This window comes from Corvus hawaiiensis, chromosome 3 (genome assembly GCF_020740725.1).
Source record: "Corvus hawaiiensis isolate bCorHaw1 chromosome 3, bCorHaw1.pri.cur, whole genome shotgun sequence".
In the NCBI taxonomy this organism is placed as follows: Eukaryota; Metazoa; Chordata; class Aves; order Passeriformes; family Corvidae; genus Corvus; species Corvus hawaiiensis.
Window position 1 is genome coordinate 35,631,490 of NC_063215.1, and position 24,258 is coordinate 35,655,747.

The 24,258-nt window shown below is 40.6% G+C and overlaps 1 protein-coding gene across 3 annotated transcripts in view; it reads right to left on the reverse strand.

Moving 5' to 3' along the window:
* Positions 1–541: 541 nt before the first annotated feature.
* Positions 542–24,258, reverse strand: part of UBE3D (ubiquitin protein ligase E3D) — a 99,384-nt gene continuing 75,667 nt past the window's right edge. The window contains exon 10 of one of the 3 annotated variants that reach the window (XM_048297673.1): positions 542–5,136. In XM_048297673.1, coding sequence (XP_048153630.1) covers positions 5,110–5,136 — 27 coding nt within the window. In that variant the 3' untranslated portion in view covers positions 542–5,109. Of the gene's footprint in view, positions 5,137–6,725; positions 8,009–19,554; positions 20,509–24,258 lie in introns of those variants that run through there. The other 2 variants (XM_048297676.1, XM_048297674.1) reach the window with 2 other exon arrangements.

A 24,258-nucleotide genomic window follows, 5' to 3' on the forward strand; every position in this document is an offset into this window, starting at 1 on the left:
GTCCTTTGAACCTAAATATACAGACAATATCAGCTGATGTTTCACCAGCTAATATGAGGGGAATGTACTAACTCTTGCATAGTTTTATATATGCTAAGATAGCATATATAACTTAAATAGCATACATACATATGGCATATATAAGATTTATAGCATATATAAGATATATATGCTGTAGTGAACCAAGTGCAGAAATACATGGTGCCCCTAAGTTCCCTTGGGTAATGTTTAGTTTGGAGGGTAAACTCTCTTTCGTTACAGAACACAAGCTTTCCTATGCTGTACGAGAACTGTCATATGTCTTGCTTCCAACAGAAGCCAGAACACGTTGCTTCCAAAGGAAGTTCCTAAAATCCTAAATTTGGCTGCTATAGAGCAACTTATTCGCTCATATCCAAGTCATATGTCCTGAAGCAGAGTTTATACTGCTTCAGTAACAGATCACTTAAAATCTGCCAATTTTCCTTCAATACCAGCATCAATAAAGTATTGTTATTTCAACTGCAGAACCTTTAAAGAAACAGAACAAACAACGAGTAAATAAAATAAGCATTGATTTAATAACAAATCAGGACTGTGCCTTGATGGAGAACAGTCAGTTGTGGAGTATCTGAGTGCTATCATGTAATTTTGGGCAAGTTTGGTAGGACTAAGTTGAGTATGTATAAGAAATAAGGTAACTGAAATCAAGAGGACTACACTTTTAATTGGCTCAATAACCATATTTAAAGTGAAGTAACTCAGTAGGATTTATTACCCTTGTGCATATTAATATTTTCAGGCTCAGTGACTAGGCAAGTTTGGCCTTCATAGTTCTACCACATAGTACTTTACATAAAACTTCAAAATTTTTTCCAATCCAAAAAAAGTAACACATTTGATATCCTGTAAGGATTTCAACACCATCAAAAAGATTTAGGGCTGAATTCAAACATCCTGCTATGGATGCCTGTCATGGACACTGAAATTATTTTAGTCACTGCCTGTCTAATATGCCATGACCATGGACACCAGACAGTGGATGTTCTGAATCACTCAAGTTTCTAAACAGTACATGGAGGTGGGGATAGAATATGGTTCTCTAATGCTCAGCCTCTACCAACACTAATGGATCTGGGCAACAGCAAGTTTTCACTGGCACTAAAAAATCTCTGGAGAAAAAAAATCTGGCATTTATACAGCCTCTTTATTTTTTGCTATAAAGATCCCCAAGAATGATGACAACCATTTTTGATAAGAACTGGAAGATATATTTAAAAGTCAGCTACACTGATTGCTTTTTTACCTTTTAACTTCCCTGCCTGATGGTCACACTGACAGGTTTGACAGTTTATTTAGTGGGGATTGGTATTAATATCATCTTGGCTAGACATTTGACACTTACTTCACCTTATTATTTTCCTATGCATCTCCTCCAAGGGCTGATACATTTCTAATAACATTTGTTGCTAGTAGAACCCACTGGAGCACAAAATGACAGATGAGAACATGAAGACTTCTAGCTATCTGTTATCAAGCTCAGTACTCACGAGTGATATGGGAAGGCACGCCACGGGCAGGCAACCAGGACATTTGCTAAAGTTCCTCAAAATTATACATGTTATTGAGTTTGGAAGGGAGTGCTCAGCTGCCCTAGTTTACTTAATAACTGAAGATTACACAATGTGAGTCAAAACACAATCAATCCTACATTTCTCTGCTTGGGAGCCCTGGCCAGTTATTTAAGACTGCAGAATCTCAGTTTTACTGTATATGACAGGTATGCAACTGAAATGTGCTCAGTATGATTTCAAGTGAAAAAAAAAATACAGTGGGAAATACATGACAAGAGAAGAAAGCCCATGTCTCACCTTTAATAGATGAGCATTTCAGCTATGGGCTAAAGAGTCTTTACCAAGTTCAGGGTACATTTTGCAGTTCCGTGAGATGTTGAGTGAGCAGCTTTGACAGGTGAGATCATAAATGGTGCAACTGGGTCCGTCCAGTCATTGATACTCAAGGAACAAGGTCCTGCTCTTCAGCACCTGTGTCTTCCTTTTTTCTCCCCTTCCAGGAGAAATTAAAGCAACAAAACCAAGGTGAATGTCTCCTGCTTTGTGAATTGTAGCAGTGTGCTGTGTGGTTAGAAAGCCATCACAGCTGGCATGGAGAAGAGGGCAGGACTACATGGCTGGCACTGAGTCTTTAGATGACACCACTAGGCAGAGTTCTGTCTCAGACACCCCATCCTGGCCATGAGTCTATTCACAACACACTGATGGTCAGATCTCCTCAGGCAAAGGTAGGATCTGAATCTGTGCTTCCTGCAGCCCAGGTAAGTGTCCTGCCCACTTGGTCAGCATTTAAAACTGGGACTTTCATTTCTCCACTCCTGTTAAGAAGTAAGCCTAATGTTCACTACCACTTTCTTAAAGAAAAAAAAAGCAAAAAAAAAAGCAAAAAAAAAAAGCACAGCACTTAACTCTGGGAAAGGATTCTGAGTTGCTAAGACACAGGAGCCTCTCTCCTAAGCACCTCCTGCTTTACCAGCTTAGGTGGCTGCTTGCATTTTTCCCATCCCTGTAACCCCCAGGGATGCAGCCCAGTGGGGCTGTGCACAATGAGGGTTTGATAATTCCACGGGGCTGCTCCACCAGTCCCACATGCTGCAGCATTTTACTTTCATTTGTCAAGCTTGCTTTCAGTGTGCCCTCAGCCTTAAAATGGTTGCTAGGGAGTCTGCTTTTTGCTTGGGAAAACAAAAAGAGGAATGTGAGAAAAACTGGGCAAGTACTTAGGTGCATGCATTATTACATCTGTGCCTTTGTTGCCTTGCTTTGGAGATGGCAGCAGTAATTCCCCTTGCTGCTTTACGACTTAAAAGTCAAAGTAAGATGCTAGCAAACGTTCTGACATAATTGCTAGTAAACTGCTTGTACCCCCAGCAAAGCAGGAGCTGCTCATGAACAAAGAAAGAACTGGAGAAAAGTAAGCTCACTCCTACCATGGGTGCTCACTCTTACAAAGAGGAATAAAAACACAGCATGATTCAAGTGCATGGGTAACAAGTTCCCACAGGATCACCGAGATTCAGGTATGCTCACCAGCATCCTGCCAAGAGCCCTCATTGTGGGAAGAAGTGGCTTCACCTCCTCACCTCTAGGCAACCACATCTCCGGTTGCCTATTAGGGCTGTGGCAGCCTTCAGCAAGGAACATCTTGCTTTAAATCAAGTACTTTAACTCCATCTGAGCAAAATCCAAGTGAGAACATTTATTTACAGTACTCAAAATAAACACTGCAGTAACAAGGGTTTTAAGGCATAATAAAGAAGGCTATAATCAGCCTACTTACAAATAAAAATATAAAAGCTCCTTTTTACTCTATATCCCTTTTATTTGCTGCAGGTAGTCTTCTGACATGTCAGGGGCACTGTCTCCCTGCATGCCATGTGTCACAGGCTGCACTTGTCAGAGAAAAACCTTTCCTCCACACCACCATCTGTAACTAATCTTCTTTCCAGGGGCTTTGAGCAGATTTATTTTTCCCTCTAGAAACTTTCTGTCTTTCTATCTGAAACTTACTTCCTTTTAACTTACTCAGCAGATGATCTTGACACTTCTCCAGTTAAATTAAGAAGTCTCACTTTTCTGGAGATGCAAATGTCACTTTGTCAGAGCAGCTGTCATCCCCTGTACTTTACTAGCCAACAAGCACCTTCTTGACTGAGTGCCACTTTACCTGCTGAACCTCTCCTTCCCTGCTACGGTGACTCAATTGCTTTTCCTATGAAAGTGTCTCCAGGCACTGAAGTTTGAATTTAAAATGAGCTAGAACATTCATAAATACCCTTGGCACAAACATCCAATGCAACAAGTGAACACAGTCATTATCATCTCTTGAATGAGATGGTAATGCTGGGCTTAAGGCAAATGAAGGAGACAGAGAGGAAAGACTTTCTTCTAAACATGCCATGAAAATATCACAGAGCATTGGCAACAGAACAGCCTTTGGCACCTGTAACAGATATTTTCCTGAAAAATGTCATATTTTCAATCCACATTAACTCTCTGTGGAACAAGAGGCAAATACAAATAGCAATTGAAGCTAAAAGTCCAAGCTATTTTGTATGTACACTTGAATAAGGGTCAATTTTATTTCAAGAGTCAGTCTCAGGATGACCTGTTTCCTTTAAGACATTCTATATGTTTCTGGATGGGAGGACAAGGAATGACAGCAGAGCTGACAGCTCTATTAGCTGCAGAAACAGGACAGGCAAAAGCTGTTGTATCATCTCTGAATAATGAGCTGGATTTCAGAGTGCAGCCCAGATTCTTGCAGGACAAACCACGATGTGACATGTTAGCGGTAGATGAAGCAACACAGCCTGAGGAATTCTTTTATATCCAGGGCCTTTACTAACATACCTACTATAGATAGTGCAAAAAAGGCAGGACAAGTCCCGAATAAGAGCTCCAGGGTCAGCAGAAAGCAGATTTCAGTGACCTGCAAAAGGCTTCCTGGGCAAACTTTTAAGCGAGGGTGTAGTCATCCCATTGTTTTCCCCTGGCAGCACTCCAGTCTAATGTCTCTAAGGCCAGGTTGTTTATTTCTCACCTTTCCATTCCCACTTGCAGCACAGCTGTGTGGTCTGGAGTTAATGGCTCTAGTGGTGCAGGGAGAGATTTTGGTCCAGGTTCTACTCCAGAATCCTTCCTTTGTCTCTTTACAATCAAGCAAGACAAGACAGAAGTCCCAGGCAGGAGCCAGGCTGTGTTCCTATATCCTGGCATGCTGCAGGGATGGGGGCAAGTCCATGTGTAGGCATTAGTGTGTGATGATCAAATGCAGTTACACTGCAGAGTCCAAGTCAAGGCTGGTGTTTGCCCACAGCCAGGAAGCTCTCTGTTTGGGAGTTTGGGAATTACTGATATTCAGTGCATTCAAACCAATGTAGTTTTACTCCTATTAACATGCACTTGAATCATAACAAGCAATGCAGACATGGGCTGCTGCTAGGCTTGGCTAAAACATCGGCAGTTGCTCTTTTCTGTTTCTTCTTGCTCCTTCAGCTGTTATAGAAACGTGCTTCTTCCAAGTTCTTCCAGAGAAATGCTTAACTGAAGAAATTCATTTCCTCATCTTCCCTTTTTTTCCCTGTGAAAAAAAATTGTAAATAAAGATTGAAGAGAAAGGGGAAAAAAATTTTAGAAGTAACAAAACCCCAAATAATTTTTGTTTCCATCCTGAGGTGGTATTGAAAACATGATTTACTGGGAGGGGGAAAGAATAATCAAGAGAATTAACATATTCCAATAGATATTTAGGCTACTAGTTTTGTGGAAAAACTGGGAGGTTTTTGGGGAAAGGTTTTAAACCTCTTTTTATTATGTATTTAATAGATGGCAAAAGTCAAGAAGGGATCAGAAAAAGGCTTCCTATTATGTGCAAGCACAGGGACAGACACACAACAGGCGTGGGGACAATATTTTCTGCCATATTCCTAACGCAGATCCTTGTCGGTGCTGCAAGAGAGTGAGAATCCTTGTGGGATTCTTTACATTCTTTCATGTAACATCTCTCAGCAGCTGTTCTCTCCCTGCATTAACGCAATTCCCAACATATTAAATAATAATAAAAAAATTATTTTCATTGTTTAGCTTATAACTTAAGTCCAAAAGACACAGAAAGATCTTCATTTGTGAAACAGGGAAAATAAATTTAATGGGGAAGCAGGAGGGGCTACTGGTTACCTTTAAACTACTCTCTTATTGGATGTACTAAATATATTCCTCAAACTTACTTTGAGATGGAGAGTACTGGAATTGCTGTATCTCTGCAGAGAGAGAAGTGCAAAAAAATTGGATGTCAGCCTGGGAAGAGCAGATACGGAAAGTGTTCCATGGGACTAGAGAGTGACAAGAAATTCAGAAGCTGCAAGGCATTAATGAGGTGCATTGATTTAATTAGCCAGCATAACATCATTTATCATGGCATCCACAAGAGACGTGCCCATAACAGTGACTGCTTGAAGGTCACACTCACATGTAACATTTCTCCTGCACCACAAAAATGCCTGCCTGTAAAGTCCTGTTCTACCCAGGCTTGGAAAGAAGTCACTGAAAGACCATTTTCCACATGAATAACAAAGTGGTATCTGTTGTAATCAGGTCCAGTCAACTCCTTAAAAATGTGCAGTTTCTGGATTCCCAGTGTTTATTGGACTTAAATGTGGGAAGTAAACAGTAAGGACTAATTTTAAGAGTGTTATCTGTAATAGAGTCAGAATCATCAAGTTTTGGGACATTTCATGGTTTTATAAGAGCACGTCCATGCCTGTCAGTCTTTTCTGCCTACTGTGTCTGCTTGTTCATTATTCAGGAAAGAACTTCAATAATGATGAGGCTCTGAAAGAATTCTCAGTAGCAAAAAGTTTCATAAGGGCTCATTTATGGTCTCAGCTACATAGGGGTAAGACTCAAGTACCCTGATGAAGTGAAAAGAGTTCCTGGGGACACATGCTAGCATAAATGGGGGCTTAATTTGGCCCTAAATTAGAAACCATTTGTCGTCTGGGAGCTCAGATATCCAACAGCATTCACTGCTGCGCCTCTGACACCAGAGAGTTTTCCAATTGGAATTTCTTTACATTAGTAAGGAAATTATTAATATTTTTAATTAAGTTTTTAAACTAATTTTCTTTTTCATTTTCTGACTTACAAAGCATTTTACAAACACTTATAAAATGTTTTGCAAGTATTTATATTTGTTTCAGTTTTAAAGCAGTGCGTGGGTCTGTTAACCTTTCCTAAGCAGGTGTTTCTTTAACTGAAACTCCTGTTTTTAAAAAGGCATAATAGGATCCATGTTGATTAATTCCCTCATCCACATTCCCACCAGAAAGAACTAGAAAGGAATCCCCAGGAGCATATACCTTCCATACCTGCTATGTGCTGGCCTGGAAGCTCAGCTTCACCCCCAACCACATGAACCCTCAACCAGGGGGATTTCAGGTAGAGTGCAAGAACTCCAAATTTTGCAAGGCAAAAGCCCTCTTGCATTTCATGGGGTGGGAAAGTGTTCAGCACTGATACCTACACAAGTGACAATCAGTGTGGGGTTGGACTTGGCTGCAGGGACTTCTGCTTGTGCATCTTCTGGATGCCTGTGTTGAACAAGGATGTTGGAAATTAGAACCCGCTCACAACTTTTTCAGTGAGTCTGCTTCTGCTGTATTTAAACTGCCTTTGCATTGGTCTCACAGAAGAGCCTGTCTGAGGGATTTTTTTCTGTTGCAGAGAGAAAGGGGTGTTATGTTGTTCTGGCTCTGTTATGTGCAAAACATGAGCTGAAATCCAGTTCTAATTCTTCACCCTTCATCTCCTTCACCCCTTGCTTGTTACCTTTTACAGTTTCCTTCGGGGTAATTTAAAACATATTATTTTTAAATTTAGCACAGTACTAAAGGACAATTTCTAGCACAAAATGGCCAAAGTAATTGCCCAGAGAAGCTGGTGTTGCTTTCAGAGGTTAGAGGGCTATGTTCCTGCTGACAAAAGAGATACAGGCTGCACAGACATCAGAGTATTTGCATGGTACATGAACAGCATGAAAGGAAAGAGCCAGGATAGTAGGGGTTTAGTAAGAATGTGGGCAGTCATCAGGGCTCACTGGAAGAGTTCAGCTTTTACCCTTCTACCCTGTTTGATGTAGTATTTGCAGTTGGACCATGCCTTAGTCTTCAAGTGCTATTTCTCTTGTGGAGTACCAAGTAGCAAGGCAGCATCAGCAAACAAGTGAAATTTTGTCAGATACCATCTATATGAAAGACAGAACCTTTCTCTGCCTGCACCTCTGTTAAACCTTCCTAAATTACATACCCTTCCTAATGACCTGTAGGATGTTCAGCCCAGCCAAAATGATGAAACTCAGATTATACAAATATAGCACATACTTGAGAAGTCACCTCTTTATGCTTCCGTTGGTGGCAACAAGGGAGACAGCATCCCTCCTAGGTCTTAGCAGCTGCCTGTAAAAGAAGGGACACCCCTGACAATTTATCTGAGCATCTGAAGTGCTGCTTTTCCACTTTGGAAAAGGGGTCTAGAACACCTTGCAAAGACAGGACTGCCCCCACTTTTGCAAGGCAAATGTTAGATCTGGGTGTTAGACTGGAGTTACACCTAACCCATGCTCCTTTACAAGAGGCAGGAAATTCCAAATCTGTGATCAAAGCAACACACATACTGTGTACCCCCTTTAATTTTTGTTTTTAAAACAGATGGATTAGGACAAAACAAGCAGCACATGTTTTAAGAAGACTGGATATTACATTAATGAAAACTCTGTGAGAGTATAAATATGTTGCTGCAGTTTAACAAAAAGCAGAATTTCCTAGACTTGCATGAACTATTGGCCCACTGGCTAAAAGAGACCTGCAGTCTTTTTGCTGAAGAAGTCCAGCTATTCTGCTGATCTCAACAAAAGAACAATTGCAATGACAATAAACACCCTGGGATCTTGAAAATCACAAGAAGATATCAGCTGCTGTTAAATAGCACAGAAATAAAACAGTAGTGAAACTAATAAATACATACAAACAGGTTTATGGTGTCCTCTTTAGAAACATTATCCTATGAGTTAAAGATCTGAAGATTTAGCTTTTAACAGCTCTGGAATACAAGGAACCCATACAAGTACTTGCCTATCTCTCCTGTGTAAGTGCTTCACTTCTTGTTCCTGGCTACATAAATCAAAGGCAGGGTAAACACATTACAAGTTAAGAGAAGGAAATAATATGATCTCCTAGCAGACACTGGGAGCAACAGCTTTTCACTTATGTGTCAAAATGCTACACAACTATTAGTCTGGAACAAGATACGCCTTCTTTTAGAAACAGTCTGTAGCAAATCCATATTTCATCTACTAAATCCTTGACTGCTTAGCCTAACACTCACAGTCTTTTAACAGGTTTCTCCTCATGATATCTCTTTCAAGACTAGACTGTGCTTTTCTCTCATTTCGTAGGCACGGATGAAAGACAGAGCTATAGACAGGTACAGATGCACAAAGAGGAACTAAGTGTCCAAATCCCAGAGTGCCAGCCACAAAGCCCCGGGATATCCAGTTACACTGGGCAAAAACCATAGTGCTGAGAGACGGAAAAAAATCTCCATTCTGATATAATTTGACAGTGAAGAAGGGTGGACAGAGTCCGCATAGATGCTCCTGATTTATAAAAACTACTTCAGGATAGTGGATACACCTGAAAGTGGGAGGAAAACGGATAATACAACATTGACCACACTGTCCATATTTTGTGCTCACAAATCAGTTTTCTTTTGACAAGACTCATTTTTCACAGCAGTATCTTTGTCTCCAAGCCTTTGCCAAACAGTTATAACTCCATCAGTGCATTTGGGGATACATTTAACAAAATTGTCTTTTGCAGAAGTGAGATGATACCAAAGCAATGCAATTCTGAAAAACAAAAACACAGAGGGAAGGATAAAAGCTATCTTGAAAAACTAGTGAATATGGCCCTCAATTTCCTAATAAAATGCCCCAGTGCATTGTTGCTCAGCTATTATTCTCTTTATGAATTACAGGAAAATAAAATTACCATAATTTTGCAATGTGTGCAACATCATTTCATTACAATGAAAAGAAGACAAAATTGTGCTTTATTATCACCAAATTATGTCAGTATTAAGACTGCTTTAATGTGACCTTTGATCTTGAATTCTTCATGAAATCAGATGCACAAGATACTATTAATTGACATAACGAGCCTGGTCTCTGAAGCTGTTTCAAAGGCTGTGTCTAAACCCATGACAATCTCAGAATTCCTTAATGCTGTCCTCTAAATAATCAAAACCATTTTCATATACATCATCAAACACTTACACCCGTGCTTAGATTATGTGACTAAAACTTCAAGGCACAAAATATCAAATGTAAATGTGCATGTGTCCCTTTGTGCATTACTGTATCATCTTTGTTTAGGGGATCATATTCAATTAATAACTAATAATAGCTTGGGTTACCTTCTGCAGCTGTACATATGGCATCCCTGTGCGTTTGTTGTGCATGCATGAGGGTAATAAAGAATGTGATATAATATATAAACCATATTACTAATCTGAAGACACTCTGCTCATTCATCTTCTTCCCCTCATGAAGCCAGGCCACTACCTGGCTTATGTTTGAACAAGGCTAGCTTGATATGGGTTGCTACTTGAAATGGGCTTAAGCAAGACAAAACATTTCCAGTTGGTGATGGGAGGCAGAGGAATGCAGAACATCCTGGGAACAGACCAACCAGCCTTTGGCTGATCAGTGTAGCCTGCATTTGAGAAACACAACTAGTGACAGGGCAAAAACTGTGCGGTGCATATTAAATGTTTGTAAACATAGCTTGTAGATAAAAAAGGTCCTTCCAACTAGACGTTAATAAAACATGGCAGTGACCTAACACCTGCTGTCTGTGCTGCTGTCTCATGAAGCTTTGAATCAAGTTCATGATCCCAAAGTCACCTTCAAGACACCTGAAAACCTGGGCTCAGGATAGCTATTTCACTTCACACAAGACAAAAACTTTTCACAGTGGCCTCTTCACTTATGGAGGCACCTCACACAGTAACCCTGGACCACGGCAAATCCAAACACCTTCCGCTCCCAGGCACGCTTCTGTCACTCACGTCTTCAAACAGAGTCACCAAGAAGGTTGTACACTTAAAACAAGCAGGCAACCGCTCCATGCTCACCCCCACAAGATCATGACAACAGGCACTTTGCACTTCCTTTCTGCAGAGAGAAAGGGTGGGTCACACTTGTGAGGTGCTGCCGGTGTTACAGAAGGCACAAAGCTGCTCGACACGGCGGTGCTGACAAACTCCCACCACGCAGAGTGACGGATCTGGAGAGCTCGCAGTTAAAAAAAGCTTACACGGGATACAGTGCATTATTATTAGCCCACAAGGTAAATAACGTCACATACAGAAAAACCAAAGCACAGATCTGTCAAAGGTCTGTCAAACATCTCTTTGAAAGTTTATGCACTCAGGCAGGAAAAGTTTGAATCTCCCAGGCCCTGTCTATAGTCACACAGCTATCAAAGCTGTAACATCCAGCATCCAAGCTCAGGCCAGCAACAGTTTCCTTTAACAGTACTGGAATATGACCCTTGTCTTGCTCCCACTCCTATAACTTTGTCTCAGTTTATCATCAGGCTGTGTTTGGTACTCACAGCAGAAGGGATGGAGTGTAACGCTGCGTTTTTAAGGAGCATTTGGTCATTAGAATCACAATGTTTTTATACCAAGCATTAAAATTAACAAACCACTCTGGAACAAAACAAAAGAAAAGAAAAAAAACAACCCCAAAGTGACCAGCAATACAGTGCTAAATAAGAATGAGATAATCTGCTATTTTTATCTAATAACTCAATGTATAATACTCCAACAGCCCTCTACCACAGTGGGGCAACTCCATTCACTAGAGCATTTGTCTTTCATGAATTGTCAGGAACAAGTATTGCCCAGTGAGCGTCAATAACAGCTGAAGGGCTGATTCTGCTTGGTAGATGAGTCCTGGCACAGGGCTCAGGAGGACAGCACCAAGATCTTGACTCCTGCTGAGGTCTGAAATGAACTTTCAAGGTTCAAATCCTCATCGGAAACCCAAAAGAGAAGTAACTGGCCTGAGGGGATAGTAGTTCTGCCTATAAGCTGATCTTATTAAACATTTTCACTAGTGACCATAGCACAGTGACATGGTCCACTACAAATGTTATAAGAACACTTGCTGATGTGACAGTCAGAAGCATTATAAATAAAGATGAGGATCAGAAAAACTAAGGAAAGGATCAACACACAAAGCGTGAGGTCATGCACTTATGAAATAATCAGATTCTTCTGCCAGAGAATAATGGCATTCTTTAGGTCTCCACAGCTGGAAATGGAAGGGAAGAAGAGCTGGGGTGAGCCACCAGTGTCCAGCAGACTTGAGGACAAAAGAGAAGCACTCACAAAGGCATGAAGTGAGGTGTTCCCAGAAGAAGTAAGAAAGCATTAATGTCTCTTTGCTAAGATTCACACCTCATGCACAATTTGCTCACTCCCACACAATGGAGATTAATTCAAGCGGGCACAGACACGGAATTTGGTATAATGCCAGGTTTATCTTAGGGAATGAAACCATAAATAAAATTAACATTGAGGAGATAGAATTGTTCCCTAAGCATGGAATAAGATTTAAGAACCCAGGAAGGAAGCTGCCTGTATTAAAGAATGCTGTTGGCACAACAAAAAACAGGTGCAATATAGCCAGGGATACACTTACCCCAGAAATCAGAAGATTCCTATCAGGAGAATGAGACTCTGGATCAGGTTTTCAGTAAGGATAGCAGGACAAAAAAAAAAAACAAAATCAAACCAACTGATCAATTTAAGGGTGGATCAGGATATGAAAGTAGCCATATGAGAGACAACCATGTGGAAGAGTGCCATCTATGACAGGAGATTTGGTTTAAGGGTTGTAAAAGTCTCACAGATTCTGAATTCCAGGTCTTTCAAAAATGCTTTAAAATTATGTTCTATGGCCGAAATAAAAATTGTTAATTCTAATAATGTAACATCTGCCTAGTAGAGTAGGAGACAAAAATCCACCTTAAAATGTGAAATGATACACTAAAAAACAAATAGCCCATGTGAGGTCTTTTTTACTTACTAGTCTTCTGGTAACCGTAACAACAAAATGTAACGAGTTTCTACTTCAAAGAAAAATTTTCTTAATTTGGGGAAAGCTAATATACTTTTGTGTAAATGGTGACTCTTGCTAAGCAAGTGTCAAAATCTAGAAGCTGAGGAAGGTATAGATTGTAATGCATTCACTAATAAATCCACAGGTAACTAGAAATATTTGCGAAATAAATCAGCGTTACTGTACAACAAGATGTTCTTTTGCATTCATGTGATCATTGAAAAAAAACAGGCTAGGAAATAGGTTTTCATTTGCAAATTATGATGCCAATTCCAAAATCCCCAGCTTACCAAGATGTTTCTTTATGTGCCTGTTGTAATCTAAAAAGCACTTTTAAGGACAGAATAAATGTCTCTTTCAGGCAGGCTGTTAATACATTTTCCCTCTCAGCATCTCACAGAACCCTCTGCTGTGTGATGTTCCCTGTCCTCTGTGGGGCTTGCTCAGGCCTTGTTTACCTACACAGAGAACTGCCTGGGTGCTGGAGCTGTGTTTGCTGGATCGGAACAGACACTGCTCTTTGCGCTCCCGAGATAAGAGGGTGCAACAGTCAAGCTGGTTTTGTGTGTCTCAATCACAAAATATGATCTTAATAATTACTGTGAATCAACTAAAACAGCAACTCATATCTTCTTCCCAGTAGCCATAAATTTAAAAGGCACTCTTAATTTAGTGCATTTTCATCTTGCTTCATGTGTTTGAGAATATTTATTCCAACAAATTCACAAAACCTCCTTTCAGCTACAAAGCAGAAGCTGTAAATTGTCCCATACCTTAGTTTTCTTTCAAAGCTCAGACAAAGGACTGTTCTTGTCCTTTTCATATTACATCCACATAAATCAAAGCCCGGTAAAGGACAAGTCAAGTAATCTGAGAAAACAGCCTACACCAACTATACAATTGGATTGTTGCATGTCATGCTTCCCATTAGTCACAGATAGAAACTGGAAACTTTTGATGAGGTTAACAAAGAAGTTGAGACTAGAGCTGTTGCATCATGGATATACTCAGTAAGCCTGTAATCTAGGACTCCATCATGCACAGCTGATGGAATACTGACTGAATTTCATTCTTCCCTCTTCTTGTTTTATAGCCAATGTCCTCTCTCTGCAGGAAGGACACTTGTGAGCTGTGAAGAGGCTTCTCATTATGATGGTTCATGATGGAACTGACTCCATGTCTGTCCAGATGTGTTCTCATGCTTTCTTCAGACATAGTCAGCCCTGTTTCTATCTATGTGCCAACTCAATTCTATATTCTGAAGCAGGACTGATGGGGGAAGACAAGAGACTTTGACCCCCTCCTGTTACACTGAGCATCGTTGGCTGATATAAATTGGCAATGGCTCCATTAATGTCGGGACAGCTACATCAGCTTTATCATGTTTGATGGTCTGCCCTTCACCTGTGTAACTCAGCTGATGGCCACACAGGGACTTTTTTCCCAGCTGCACTGCTGAGAAAATGACCTTCTTGCTGATGGGAAAGTCGTGAGTCTTATGGTAGACTCACAGTCATAGTTTTAGAAGCAAGGAAACACATGTAGCAAAAGACAAGATGCCCAGCCCACTGGGGCTGTAATAACCCAGCGTCAGTAATGCAGGTGTAAAGTCTGTTTCATAAGCCCCTCACTGGCTGTGCTGCTGCCCTGTGGTAGGGCACATCTGCAGCTGTGCCATCCTGCCTGCACTACAGAAAGCCCAGTTATCACAACAGAATGTAAATAATAAAGTGTTTTGCAGTCTTGAGGAAGTGATTAAAAGCATGTAAGATAGACTTATAGATGTTTTATATTTTGAAATAAACATTTTTCTACTATTTACACTGAAAATTTGATATACCTTTATATCATCACTGAATATAAGCAGATAGAAGAAGCATCTATCACTCAGAACACAGAACTGACCTGCACAATCCATGTGCAAGACGACTGGATGGGGATAAAGCCTGTGGCAGTGAGACAATAGCATTGCTGCCGTGTTAAGAGAACACCAGCCAAACACACTGAACCACAGAACCGTGGGATCTGGACACAGCAGTTGGTGTCCACAGCAAGAAAAATGTCATGCTATTCAACACTTAATGTCACACTCAGGTGTTAGAAGACACAAATGTTGCTACTGAGTATTTGCATGCAGACCTGCAAAACTCCTGCTATTCTGTGAACATCGCTGAAAGCTCCCTGGCATCTGCCATGAGGCAATTCACCCTGCTCTGGATGAATAAACTGAAGCTGTTTCAAAAGACAAGAGTTGCTCAATGTCTCTATAATTTGTTTATCTGCAGATTTTGCAGTGCTTCTATGACAGTGATTCAACGGTAGCAAAAAAACCCATGGAGGTAAACCAAAAGGAATGAGGTTGATGAGTTGAAGCAGTACCTCAAACAAGTCACCTGTCATTTATAATGGAGCGCAGTTGGCTAGGAGAGGAATAATAGGACACAGAGTCTAAATTGAAACCACAAAGTGATGTTCTGGAGAAACAACAATGAAGGCAGCAAAACAAAATTACTGGAAAGCATTTGCATTTAAACCCAGAATGTTTGAGAGCAGAATCATCTATTGTAACTTTCAATTTAAGTTGTTTCTTATATATAAAAGTTTCTCTACACAAAGAAATAAGACGAAGGTAAGCTAGAACTTGCCCTTACCCTACTCACAGGGTAAGGCCAGTACAGCTCTCTGATTAACCAATTTGTTATTGTTATTCAGTTTATCCTAACCTACCCTAGCAGGGATTTAAACTAAGCTAGAAAACTGTAGGGTACGCCCAGCCCCTGCCCTGGAGGGATGTCTGCTGAGATAAGGAGATTGCTCAACCTCCCAGCAGGACCCCCCTGGGAAGGCAGCTAACTTTGCACTTATGGCGAGAAAAAACAGACCCAGAATCCTCTGGGAGACCCTATGCAGATCCTTTGCAACCCATTGGCCTTTACCCTCTGACACCCACCCCCTGTATCCCTATAAAAGCTAGCCCTCTGCCCCTGCGGGGGAGAGAGCTCTTGTCCCTGGCCTTCCCCTTCGCCGGAGTATGGACCAACAATAAAGCTACTTTGTGCAGAACCAGCCACACGAACCTCTCGTCTCTCTCTCTCTGGTCTGGCTTGGCCTGGAGGCTGCCCTGCAGAGCTGAGCTGGAATCACGAGCTGATATCACTAAAGAGCTGACAGCCTCTGCAAGGGCTCCTCTGCCAGCAGCTGAGGGAAGACACCGGGCCTCGGGAAGGCGATTCCTTTCGGGACCATCTCTCCGGACCGGTCACCTCTACCTCGGTCAGAGCTACTGCCTCCTCACCAGCTGTAACAGAAAACCACCCTAATTTTGGAATTAAAATAACCCCAACTGGTACTCAATTTGGTACACCAATTTACTATCCCAGTTAAATGGTCACCCTTTTTAAAAAGAAATAGCAAGCCCTACACAAATAATTGCCCTGTGACCCATCAATGACAGTAACAATACTGTTGTCTGTTGCTGCTAATGGCAAGTACATTAGTACTGGTCTGACACACAGGCATGTTTTCTGCACCACAGCAATAGCCAGCTTTATAATCCAATAACATACTAGAATTAAAGCTGACATTTTTAATATCTTCTCGGTGCAGTATTTGGTAACTGCGCATTAGGAAAAGATGCACATCTCAGTTAATGCAAGCTGGGGGTTTTGGACATCATTGTTGATTATTATTACTTCAGGACTAACATCGTGCTTGGCACTATGGAAAGCAAAAATTAAGACAGCTTCTGCACTGAGAAATGCAGACTGAAAGAGATAAAAATGCTGGGGAGAGAGGGCAAGTGATAAGAAGGACCAAACATTTTGTAAGGGCACAGCTTCTAGGCCAGCCCCTATCTTGGTGCTTGCTTTTCCATCTTCATGGAGATACTGCCTGCACATTTCAAAACTAACCAAACTTTCTGTTATGGTTGTATCCAAACATGGTATTTAGGCTAGACTAAGATGTACCACTAACTCTGGATGCAAAGCAAATTACACAGTAACTAATTGTACTTTGCACTTACACTATTTCTCAAAATGCTTATGTCAATAAGCAAACAACAAAATAAAATATCATGCTATTCAACAGAAAGAAATGGAGGCAAGAGCAGTAGGTAGGCAAGGGTCAAGGAAGAAGTCATGAGGGGAACTCAACAGTCTTTCTGAACCTAAGTCCATTTTTTATAAGAGCCCATGGTTCACTGCAAAGATAACAAAGGCCAAGTTTTGCTTTTATAAAGCAGAGTGATTGCAAGAAAGTGTCAAATGAAGTTGTGACACCTCAAATCCACTACTGGCTCAGTAGGACAGGTGACATAAAAAATAGGCGGGGAGAAAAAAGACCCAATAAAGTTGTCTTCAGAAACAGGAGTTCTGAATAACATATTCCCTGGTACCTGGGAGAGTATACAATCATTTATTTTCGGAACACGGCCAAATAAATCTGTTTTCAAATAGAAAGACATCTGAGACAATTATATATTATCCTACGTGATCTGATATTTTCCAGTAATTTCAATAATTAAATGTGAGTAGAGGTCTCAGAGCTAGAATCAAGGAAAGGGAAAAATTACACCAAATGTGTCAAATTGCCCTACTGCTGGTATAGACACAGACAGGCAACTACAGCCATTGAGAACATGGGGAAGGAAAATGTCGCCAAATGGGAGGGCAGTGAGAACAGACAGAATTACTCTTTTTCTTTTTCACAACTTTACTTCCAGTTGTGGTGGGTCAATCCCGGCCAGCAGGTAAGCACCCATCCAGCTACTCAGTCATGCACTTATTCCTTTACCAGCATGATGGGGCAGAGAACAGGAAGAAAAAAGCAAGAGAACCTGTGAGTTGAAGACAGTTTAATAAATTGTTGGGGTTTTAGGAGTTCTCCTTCTGTTTTCTTTTTCTCTTAAAGAATTTTCCCCATACATGTTTCCAGGGGGACAAATTACTGGGTGCTTAAGAAAAACGAAAGACCTGGCCACAGGAGGACGGGTGCATCTGGCTACTCTCTTTCACCTGGGCTGGTGGGCAGTTAGGTCTCAGCGTTTGGATGGAGAGAGAGGCTGGAAGGAATTTGTCAGCATAGCAGGCTTCTGCTTTTTCAGCTGCCTTCCTTCTACCGGAGAAACCCCGGGATCCCAAGCCCACCTTTCCCCGCCCCACTGGGAGCCAGGCTGCGGCTGCCCTGCCCCTGTCGCTGCTTTGAGCCTTCACTATATCGTAGCCCCGCACGCCCTGCCTGCCGAGACCTCCGGGAGTTCCCGCTGCAGCTCTGGAGTTCGATACGTCTCGTCTGCCACCCGGGATTTGTGCTTGTCCCTGCCGTTCCAGCCTGCCGTTCCAGCCTGCTGTTCCCGAGGGTCCGGCCGGACACCGGGATCAGCTGCCCAGCGGTTTGTGAAGCCTTTGTTCCATCCCTTCCCGGGATCCCAGGGCACCGGTGCCGCGCGCTCCCCGAGCTCGCTCCGGAGCGCCCCCTGCAGCCGCGGGGGAACCATCGCACCTGCCCTGCTCACCGGGAGCCGCCAGCGCCCCTGCCGGCTGCGAGCGGAACTGCACCCGAGGGGAAAGGGCCCGACAGCCGAGAAGGCTGGCACTGGGTTTGTGATTGTTTGCTGTTACTGCCATGGTTATTGCTCTTTGTTTGACTGGTTACACACATATAGATATATAATAGTAAAGAACTGTTATTCCTAGTCTTCATGTCTTTGCCTGAAAGCCCCTTAATTTCAAAATTATAATAATTCAGAGGGAAGGGGGTTGCATTTTTTTTTTCATTTCAAGGGAAACTCCTGTCTTCCTTGGCAGACACCTGCCTTTCAAACCAAGACATAAACGAAGAGGAAAAACAAAAGAACAATCAAACAAAAATGGAACCAAGTGATTCAAAGGCAGTAACTCATCACCTCCCTCAAGCAGACCAGTGCTCAGGTATTCTCTGAGCAACCATAAACTTGGAAGACATCCCTCTCCCCCTTTCTTCCTCTACCACCACTTTCACTGCTCTGCTTGATGCTGTACGGTACAGCATATCCCCTTGGCCAACTCAGATCAGCTGTCCCTGCTGTGTCCCCCCTGCTAACTTCTTGCCCCTGTTTACTGGGGAAAGTGGTGAGGAGTGGAAAATAAGAGAACATTCAGCTATAGTCAAAATATTGATGTTGGAGCCACCGTTGGAGCCACAAACCACAGCACCATAGAGGCTGCTATGAAGAATATTAACTCCACCCCAGGCAGATCCAGCCCACTAATGCACAGGGTAAAACAGAACCAGGAAAAGCTTAAAGCACACCTAGGCAGAGAACAAGCTGACAAGAAATTTAATGTTTTAAGAGTACACTCTGCTCTCTCTTTTACAATGCACTCTCTCAGTATTTGCTTCCTGAGCCTGCTGCAGCACATGTAGCAGCATGATGGGAGCCATTAACTCCTATAGGTGAGAAATAGACCAGACTGGGTTGGGTTGATTTGTATTTCATCTCTAAAAGGGCTTTTTTTCCCCCAGAATACTCCCAATGAAAGGTCTGCACTCATCTTTCTGGATCCATGTATGTTACCAGAGGCAGATTAACTCTTTATGGCCACAGTATCTAAAGAGGCAGGACACAACAGAGACTGAACCTCAGCAGCATAAAAATTCTCTGACTTAAGATTGCTCCATACATGCAAACCAATAACAGGGGTCATTTAAAGAGGCTGAAAAAGATCTTAAAGCTGGAATATTTTGGTGTCATATGAATGATTTCCCTCTGCAAATTGCTCAGTCATACTCTGGGAAGCTGAAACTGTCACAGAAATTAGGCAGAACAAATGGTAAACTAATTTAGAAAAAATATTTTATTCATAAAATGACTCAACATTGGTGCATAAATAAAATATCTTGGAGCTAGATAATTTAGTCCCTGAATACAGAAGTCAGAACAATTTTGTTCTTCCTTCAATACCGAAAACTAAAATAATAACAGAAAAATTATATCCAGACTGGGGACTGTGAGGCCTCAGCTACTTGTCTTTGGATGTTTAAAACCCAGGTGTCCAACACTTCGTAGGATCACTTCCCACGTTAGGATCATTTAATGAGTAAAGGGCATGTTAACTTTCCTTGAAATAATAATTATTCCAAATAACTATAAAACCTTGGTTTTCTAAAATATTATCAATTTTTAAAAAAATCTATATATGGTGTAGGAATGCAGAAACTGTCTTCCTTCACTCTCAAGTGGAGAGGTAAACCTTAATGCAGAAACAATATACATGATAAAAATGTAAGTTTTACAAAAAACAGATTTTATGTTTTAAAGTTGGACCTCTAACTTCAACAGAACAAAGAAGGTAAAGAACTCACATTAGTATCCATGACATTTTAAAATATTTGCTACCAGTTGTGAACTTTCCTAAGGATATATACATTGCTATCAAACACTGATAAAGGTAGTACAAGATAAACAGGGGATTTCCTTTTGGCAATGAAGACATCATAATAGTCATCCCAGCTGGATGTCAGAAGAGTGACAGGTAAGTCACTCTTAGAATGACATCTAAGAATGCACTGGATACAAAAATCAACTCTGTCTTTGGTTTTGAAACACAGTCAGGTATGAAGAATACACCCACCCACCCCACCACACTCCATTTTCTTTTGTATTGCCAGTGGATTTTTTTCTAGAAGTCACACCATTAGAAGTTATCTGTACACATTTCTGCTGAAAATAAATCTAACAATAGTTTTCAACACAGGTATCTTTGTTCACATCTTCAAAAAGGCAACCTATAAAAGGAAGCAAAAACAATACTGTAATTAGTTTCAACATTGCAGGCAAAACAAAAATGTTTCTTTGTATCAACAGAAATTATGTATTATAATAATCTTTTTACTTAATAACACATTAATGCAATGAGAAAACAGAGGCTATATTTGAAAGCAGTGTTACTTTCCCACCTCTTCTCTACTTAACATCTAAAAATTCCCAAACTTTCTCTTTTTGCTCAAGCACTGCACGTTGCAGAATTAAAACTCTTTTTTCCTCCAGGATAACAAAGCACAATGTTTATCTCTTCTAACTTAAAAGGCTATTTGGTAGTATTTTTAAACTAGCTTAGATTAAATCTTTGATACATTCCCTGTTTTGTCTGAATATTAGTCTGTTGAACAGTGCTGTCCACTGTAAGTCAAATCCTGATTCCAAAGTCACAATGAAAAGTCCGAAGTCATACAGAAAAATACCTTACATTTTGAAATAACCAGGAACCAAAATCCTACCTGAGGGGAGAAGACAAATATTTGTATATGATCAGAAGATGGCAAATGATGTACCTGTTCTCTTTACTGCACTAAGTGAACCGTCTAACAGCTATTTAAAGGGAAGGTGATCTATCAAATACAAGAGACCTATAGGATTTCTGCTGTCCCAAACTCATTTGTTCTTGGTCACATGCATGCAGCAGTTTCTCCTGTATGGTTTTGACTTTATTTAGCCTTCTTCAGGATCTGCAGGATACTAATGGAGAAACTTAAATTAGCAACCTGGTCTAGTGGGAGGTGTCCCTGCCTGTGGTGGGGGGTTGGAACGAGATGATCTCTAAGGTCCCTTCCAACCCAAACCATTCTATGATTCTATGATTTAAAGAACATACATTTTCAGAAATGTCTATAGGCAAACCTTGCCAGCAAACCACTCGCTGTCCAGGGTGGAAACTGGTCTGCTTTCTCATGAAAATCTCATCACACTGACACATTCCCACAGAGTGTTTTCATTCAGCTCCATCAGCATTTTCCAGCAGTAAGCTGCTACATCAAAATCATTTCTGTCAGCTCAACCAAGGGGTGTTGTAAAAGCCAGAGACTACTCATCATGTTGGGAAATGTATCCACTATGCCAAAGATTACCACTCTCAAAGACAAAATATGATAGCAAAATCAATATGCTTGTCACCTTTCTCATGATTTAGTTGCTCAGATGAATAGAGACAGATACATAATTATTAAAAAATATAAAATCTTACCTCTGTGGAAAAGTCATAACTTATACAGGCTAGGGATGAAACACTGGCACCAGTCAAATCAAAGACAAAACTCACATTGACCTTAACAATGTGGGAGATTTGTCCTTGCATGGCAAGGAAAAAATAGAAAAATCGAGAAAAGCAATAACCATCTCAATACACAAGACTCAAAATTTTAAGCAGATTTTTTTACCTGTGATTGCAGACTCCTTTGCTACACAGTTTTGAAGTGCCATTAGAGTGGATATATTTGCTTAATTTGACTGCTTGCTATATTTTATAATGTATGAAATACACTTTTCCTCTCCTCTGAGAGAGTTATTTGCAACATAATGTTTCCCTAGACTGCTAGGCTCTCCTACTGCCCAATAAACTGAAAAGCAACAAGAGGAATAATTTATCACTGTCTGTGTTTATATTTACTACCAATGTGAATGAAAAGAGCACATTAGATCATCCCTACAGCCGACATAGCCAGCAAAAAAATGGAAATCATAAGCTGTTTAAAAAAACACCTGCAACCCATGAAAATACTTGAGAACAAAATCAACTGAAACTAAACCACTTATGAAGTTTCACCTTATCCATCCAAAGTTCAACATGAAGCATATAAAATATTCCTTTATTATACTGTTACTGTAGATGCAGTTGGATCTCTAAACAGCAGTAAACTGTATGTTCTACATAATAAATGAATTACTCTAAGTTGGAAAAATGTGACTAAGTGGTTCTCCCCCAGTTTTCCATCTACTAGGATACTTTCTCTACAAGACAGACAACTAACTACTAGCTTCTTCCAGCTTTAGTAGCAATGCTTTCAGCAAAGTCTGCACATCCAATATTTCATTGCTATGAATGCATTTTGAAAGGAAAATAATTTGCCAAACAGTTATCTCATCTACACAGGTTTATTACTAAATTCAGAATAAAAGTCAGTTCTCTAATCAGTTTTTTTATTGACCTTATCTCAGCATATTGTCCCCTTCTTAAAGCACTCAGCCAGTATTAATCCACCCTTAAGAAAAATTTATGTACTCTACCATCCATACTTCTATGACAGGAGACTTTTTTTTTCTTTTCCTCTCAGTTTTTCCTTTCCTCTCAAGATTTTAATCTTACTCTGTCACAGAGTATCAAGTACATCTCAGCCCTCTATTCCATTAGTCTCCACAGAGCCAGAAGCTGCTAAGACCTCTGGATAATGAACAAACATAAACCACAGATTTTCAAGCATTTTAAGAGATATCAATACAGAGGGAGCACCAGAGCACCATAGATATATGAACAATAGATATATCTTACAAAATCACTCTTTCAGTAAACAATAAAGCAGCAGCAACTTTGTTAAAATCTCTTGGAGTCAGGACAAGTTAAGAAATCCAGGTAGTGATGTTCAGTTTTAGAGGATGTGCTCTCTTGGCTTTCTCAGGAAAAGCACAGAATGGTTTGGGGTGGAAGAGACCATAGAGATTATCTAGTTCAAATCCTACTTGCTATGAGCAATCTGGTCTGGTGAAATATGTCCAAACACCAAGGAATAAAAGGGGAAAGAAAACAGTTGTAACTTCAGAAAGTATTTTTTAAAACTATGGAAACCTAACAAATTTAGGAGATAAAAGAAGGTGCTTCCAGATGGCTGAAGCTGGTGAAAAGAAATCCCTTCTACCAAGTGCTAACACTAGGTGAGCAGGCAGAGCAGATGACTGCTGTAAGAGAAGCGGGACCATGATAGAGGCAGCTAAACAACATATTTTAAAGAAATGCAATCTACAAATCAGCTCAGCAAGGAAAAAGTTCAATCTTTGAATCAGCTGCAAGAACCAGAACAGGAGCAAGATCCTTACTTCCACAAAACAGGAAATAATATGTCAAAAGTTGCATTGCCATGCTGGAACACAAGCTTTGAAACTCTCCTTATGCTTTTCTCTTTAAAGGAGTCCAAGTGAATGGTGCATAAAAATCCCTATGTATGTCTCTCAAATATGACAATGAAGGATTTTTAATACCTACGTTTCTCCTAAGAGCTAAACAAAAGTACGTAGAAGATACAGAATTTCTCTTTAGTTTTAGAGAGGGAATTGTACTTCTGTTTACTCCTGCATAATTATAAAGGAAAAAAGAGGGTTGAAAGTAGTTATGTATGCTTCAGTTTCAACAGAAGAAAATGAACCTATTAAATCTTTGAATGCTTCCTGAAATATGACTGCTGTAGTTTTTTTCACTGCACCACAAAGAATAAAACACCACCAGGCTCAAACCTGAAGCTTAAACGTATAAAAGGCATTTTATTGTTATTTTCTTTGAACATCAGACCAATTTTTAAACACTACCACGCACAGTTCATAATACTACATTGTGTTTTAGAAGAACACAACTTACGTGGCTATCTTAAATCATATCTACTGCAACAGACAGTCTGTACATAGACAGATACCTACGCTTAAATCCTGCACATGTGCTAGTGTGAAATCAGGTGAGATGAAATGACTGCAGAGGAAACGATGATTACACACCA